The 6,031-nt window shown below is 41.9% G+C and overlaps 1 protein-coding gene across 1 annotated transcript in view; it reads left to right on the top strand.

Annotated features, from left to right (window-relative positions):
• The first annotated feature begins 1,775 nt into the window (after positions 1-1,775).
• The window catches only part of LOC133577551 (uncharacterized), a 31,096-nt gene continuing 26,840 nt past the window's right edge, over positions 1,776-6,031 (top strand). The window contains exons 1-2 of the mRNA XM_061931503.1: positions 1,776-2,116; positions 2,220-2,288. Coding sequence (XP_061787487.1) covers positions 2,057-2,116; positions 2,220-2,288 — 129 coding nt within the window. The 5' untranslated portion in view covers positions 1,776-2,056. The remainder of the gene's footprint in view (positions 2,117-2,219; positions 2,289-6,031) is intronic.

Genomic DNA, 6,031 nt, shown 5'->3' with positions numbered 1-6,031 from the left:
TAAGTACAGTTGCACTTGTTTTTGCAAATGTGTTTATTCTGTAAAGGAATGAGTTAAATGTTTAAAATGAGTGGTTAATAGTGCTATTATGAAGTGCAATGTCAGCACTATTTTTTCCCCCTGCAATTTCAAATGCCCTTGTTTTAATAAATAAATACAGCATTTTAAAAGCATACACAATCTGTGTAAATATATTAGTCTGTGGTTAAAAGGATTTGAAAGGACTCGAAACTCAAAATGCAGGACTTGGGACTTGACTTGAGACTTTCCAGTCTTGACTTATTTGGACTTGACTCGTGGCTTGCCTGTCTCAAAGACTTGAGACTTACTTATGACTTGCAAAACAATGACTTGGTCCCACCTCTTTTTTGATTGATTGAAACTTTTATTAGTAGATTGCACAGTACAGTACATATTCCGTACAATCGACCACTAAATGGTAACACCCCAATAAGTTTTTCAACTTGTTTAAGTCGGGGTCCACGTTAATCAATTCATGGTACAAATATATACTATCAGCATAATACAGTCATCACACAAGTTAATCATCAGAGTATATACATTGAATTATTTACATTATTTACAATCCAGCACTTCAGTCATCAACAATTGCATCATCTAAGAAATGGGTTTTGAAATAGTGTAGGTCTGACTTGGTAGGATATGTACAGTGAGCAGTGAACATAGTACATTCAGAAAGCATAAGAACAAGTATATACATTTGATTATTTACATTTGATTATTTACAATCCACCCAATCTGACCAATAGTACGTTAATGCATACTTGCCAACCCTCCTGGATTTTCAGGGAGACTCCCGAAATTCAGCGCCTCTCCCGAAAATCTCCCGGGACAAATTTTCTCCCGAAATTCAGGCGGAGCTGGAGGCCACGCCCCCTCCAGGTTTATTGTTAGGCAGTTTCATTAACGTCCTCCCAGCGCGTTAACAACACACAACAACAGCAGTCACGTTTTCGTCTACCGTAAAGCAGTTCGTCTGCCGTAAACAGCAATGTTGTGACACTCTTAAACAGGACAATACTGCCATCTACTGTACATGCATATGTGACATTAACATCTACGGCTTTTAGAGAGTGCAGTGCACAACTGCGCACACAACAAGGAGACGAAGCATAATGCATCATCAGAGAGGGTGTTCAGCATGGTTAGAAAAATAGTGACAGAGAATAGAACAAGGGTGGACAATTCAACCCTTAACTCAACAATGAGTAGATGAGTGTTATGTGTGTGTATATGGGTAAATAAATGAACACTGAAATTTAAGTATTTATTTTATTTATGTATATATATATATATATAATAAAATAAATATATATATATATAGCTAGAATTCACTGAAAGTCAAGTATTTCTTATATATATATATATATATATATATATATATATATATATATATATATGAAATACTTGACTTGGTGAATTCTAGCTGTAAATATACTCCTCCACTCTTAACCACGCCCCCAACCACGCCCCCGCCCCACCCCGACCACGCCCCTGCCACCCCCACCTCCCGAAATCGGAGGTCTCAAGGTTGGCAAGTATGCGTTAATGTTAAATCTTACTTGTGAAAAGTAATCCCCCGATTCCTATTTTCAACGGTCCGCTCATTTGAGCAGGAAAACGCTGAACACCATCTTTGTTTTCTACCTGTCAACTGTCAGTTTAGGCTGCTCGCCAGATCCTCATCCCCACTTCAAGATGGCGGCCCAATTTCTCGCGTCACATCAGCCAATGCGCATATATTGACAACGGAAGCTAAAGCCTTAACCCCGGAAGTATAAACCGTCAGTACGAGTCGACGACGAACGCTATTACTCCAACTACAAAATATTGAATTGTTACAAAACAAATAATACGTCGTAATAAAATAATACAATCGTGCGCCAGACGTTTATGGTAAGATAGCCACGTTACAGTCGCCAACGACTTTTCCAGTTGCGTCGTAGTCACCGCCCGCTCGTAGCCTCGCTAGCTCCGAGCTAACCGAGCTAACGATAAAGAAAGACAAAAAGCCCCGCCGTCGAATTCGTCAACAATGGACAGTTTGGAAACTCCGTACGAGGACGAGGCGTCCACAGACTTCATCGAGTGCGCGGTGAGTTTGCCGGCCGTGACCGGCGGCACACAAGATATAATAACATCGGGACAATGCGAGCTCTTTCCCAAGATAATCACGTGCTCTCCTGCTTTATCTGCAGGTGTGTGACAAATCTGCCAGGGGCCTGACTTTGTATAAGATACACCTGACGACGCCTGGACATTTAAAGGTACAAAATAATGTCACAATAGTTCAGTAAACCTGCCAAGGATCGTGGAAACTAGGCATGGGCCGGTATGAGAGTCTGATGGTACGGTAACCTTAGACAAAATATCACGATTTTACTATGGTATGTTATTGTAATTACAGCATACATTTTTTTAAATGGCTTTCAGTGAAAAGATACGTTTTTTTCAGTTAAACACCAATTCCCGAACAATAGGACATAATACTCAGCATCAAGGGTTAAATCACCAAAAAATATTCCCGGGTGTTGCCACCGCTGCTGCTCACTGCTCCCCTCACCTCCCAGGCATACTTGCCAACCCTCCCGATTTTCCCCGGAGACTCAAGAATTTCAGTGCCCCTCCCGAAAAATCTCCCGGGGCAACCATTCTCCCAAATTTCTCCCGATTTCCACCCGGACATTATATTGGGGGCGTTCCTTAAAGGGGAACATTATCACAATTTTAGAATGGTTAAAACCATTAAAAATCAGTTCCCAGTGGCTTATTATATTTTTTATATATTATTTTTTTCAAAATTTTACCCATCACGCAATATCCCTAAAAAAAGCTTCAAAGTTCCTGATTTTAACCATCGTTATAAACACCCGTCCATTTTCCTGTGACGTCACATAGTGAAGCCAACACAAACAAACATGGCGGAAAGAACAGCAAGCTATAGCGACATTAGCTCGGATTCAGACTCGGATTTCAGCGGCTTAAGCGATTCAACAGATTACGAATGTATTGAAACGGATGGTTGTAGTGTGGAAGCAGGTAACGAAAACGAAATTGAAGAAGAAACTGAAGCTATTGAGCCATATCGGTTTGAAGCGTATGCAAGCGAAACCGACGACACGACAGCCAGTGACACGGGAGAAAGCGAGGACGAATTTGGCGATCGTCTTCTAACCAACGATTGGTATGTGTTTGTTTGGCATTAAAGGAAACTAACAACTATGAACTAGGTTTACAGCATATGAAATACATTTGGCAACAACATGCACTTTGAGAGTGCAGACAGCCCAATTTTCATCAATTAATATATTTTGTAGACATACCCTCATCCGCTCTCTTTTCCTGAAAGCTGATCTGTCCAGTTTTGGAGTTGATGTCTGCAGGCCAGGGAAGCTAGGGTCGATAGGGGGTTTAGCTCGCTCGTCTGCGGGAACAAACTGCCGCCATTGCTTGCCGTGCTACCGAGGGCCTTTGTCCCTGAATTGCTCACACACTCCGGCAGATTCAATGGGGGTCTGGCGGCAGATTTCTTTGACTTTATCGTTGGAAATGCATCTGCTTTGAGTGTCGCAGGATATCCACACATTCTTGCCATCTCTGTCGTAGCAAAGCTTTCGTCGGTAAAGTGTGCGGAACAAACGTCCAATTTCTTGCCACTTTCGCATCTTTGGGCCACTGGTGCAACTTGAATCCGTCCCTGTTCGTGTTGTTACACCCTCCGACAACACACCGACGAGGCATGATGTCTCCAAGGTACGGAAAACAGTCGAAAAAAACGGAAAATAACAGAGCTGATTTGACTCGGTGTTTGAGAAAATGGCGGATTGCTTCCCGATGTGACGTCACAACGTGACGTCATCGCTCCGAGAGCGAATATTAGAAAGGCGTTTAATTCGCCAAAATTCACCCATTTAGAGTTCGGAAATCGGTTAAAAAAATATACTGTCTTTTTTTCTGCAACATCAAGGTATACAGGTAAAAGCCAGTAAATTAGAATATTTTGAAAAACTTGATTTATTTCAGTAATTGCATTCAAAAGGTGTAACTTGTACATTATATTTATTCATTGCACACAGACTGATGCATTCAAATGTTTATTTCATTTAATTTTGATGATTTGAAGTGGCAACAAATGAAAATCCAAAATTCCGTGTGTCACAAAATTAGAATATTACTTAAGGCTAATACAAAAAAGGGATTTTTAGTAATGTTGGCCAACTGAAAAGTATGAAAATGAAAAATATGAGCATGTACAATACTCAATACTTGGTTGGAGCTCCTTTTGCCTCAATTACTGCGTTAATGCGGCGTGGCATGGAGTCGATGAGTTTCTGGCACTGCTCAGGTGTTATGAGAGCCCAGGTTGCTCTGATAGTGGCCTTCAACTCTTCTGCGTTTTTGGGTCTGGCATTCTGCATCTTCCTTTTCACAATACCCCACAGATTTTCTATGGGGCTAAGGTCAGGGGAGTTGGCGGGCCAATTTAGAACAGAAATACCATGGTCCGTAAACCAGGCACGGGTAGATTTTGCGCTGTGTGCAGGCGCCAAGTCCTGTTGGAACTTGAAATCTCCATCTCCATAGAGCAGGTCAGCAGCAGGAAGCATGAAGTGCTCTAAAACTTGCTGGTAGACGGCTGCGTTGACCCTGGATCTCAGGAAACAGAGTGGACCGACACCAGCAGATGACATGGCACCCCAAACCATCACCCAACCATGCAAATTTTGCATTTCCTTTGGAAATCGAGGTCCCAGAGTCTGGAGGAAGACAGGAGAGGCACAGGATCCACGTTGCCTGAAGTCTAGTGTAAAGTTTCCACCATCAGTGATGGTTTGGGGTGCCATGTCATCTGCTGGTGTCGGTCCACTCTGTTTCCTGAGATCCAGGGTCAACGCAGCCGTCTACCAGCAAGTTTTAGAGCACTTCATGCTTCCTGCTGCTGACCAGCTCTATGGAGATGGAGATTTCAAGTTCCAACAGGACTTGGCGCCTGCACACAGCGCAAAATCTACCCGTGCCTGGTTTACGGACCATGGTATATCTGTTCTAAATTGGCCCGCCAACTCCCCTGACCTTAGCCCCATAGAAAATCTGTGGGGTATTGTGAAAAGGAAGATGCAGAATGCCAGACCCAAAAACGCAGAAGAGTTGAAGGCCACTATCAGAGCAACCTGGGCTCTCATAACACCTGAGCAGTGCCAGAAACTCATCGACTCCATGCCACGCCGCATTAACGCAGTAATTGAGGCAAAAGGAGCTCCAACCAAGTATTGAGTATTGTACATGCTCATATTTTTCATTTTCATACTTTTCAGTTGGCCAACATTTCTAAAAATCCCTTTTTTGTATTAGCCTTAAGTAATATTCTAATTTTGTGACACACGGAATTTTGGATTTTCATTTGTTGCCACTTCAAATCATCAAAATTAAATGAAATAAACATTTGAATGCATCAGTCTGTGTGCAATGAATAAATATAATGTACAAGTTACACCTTTTGAATGCAATTACTGAAATAAATCAAGTTTTTCAAAATATTCGAATTTACTGGCTTTTACCTGTATATTGACGCTTACATAGGTCTAGTGATAATGTTCCCCTTTAAAGCAGTGTTTTTCAACCACTAGTGTGCCGTGAGATACAGTCTGGTGTGCCGTGGGAGATGATCTAATTTCACCTATTTGGGTTAAAGATATTGTTTGCAAACCAGTAATTATAGTCTGCAAATGATGTGTTGTTGTTGAGTGTCGGTGCTGTCTGGAGCTCGGCAGAGTAAACGTGTAATACTCTTCCATATCAGTAGGTGGCAGCAGGTATCTAATTGCTTTGTAGATGTCGGAAACAGCGGGAGGCAGTGTGCAGGTAAAAAGGTGTCTAATGCTTAAACCAAAAATAAACAAAAGGTGAGTGCCCCTTAGAAAATGCATTGAAGCTTAGGGAAGGCTACGCAGAATGAAACTAAAGCTGAACTGGCTACAAAAGTAAACAAAAACAGAATGCTGGACGACAG

This window comes from Nerophis lumbriciformis, linkage group LG37 (assembly GCF_033978685.3).
Source record: "Nerophis lumbriciformis linkage group LG37, RoL_Nlum_v2.1, whole genome shotgun sequence".
NCBI classification, from domain to species: domain Eukaryota; kingdom Metazoa; phylum Chordata; class Actinopteri; order Syngnathiformes; family Syngnathidae; genus Nerophis; species Nerophis lumbriciformis.
Note: the sequence above shows the minus strand (reverse complement) of the source record. Positions and strands in the feature narration are given on the sequence as shown.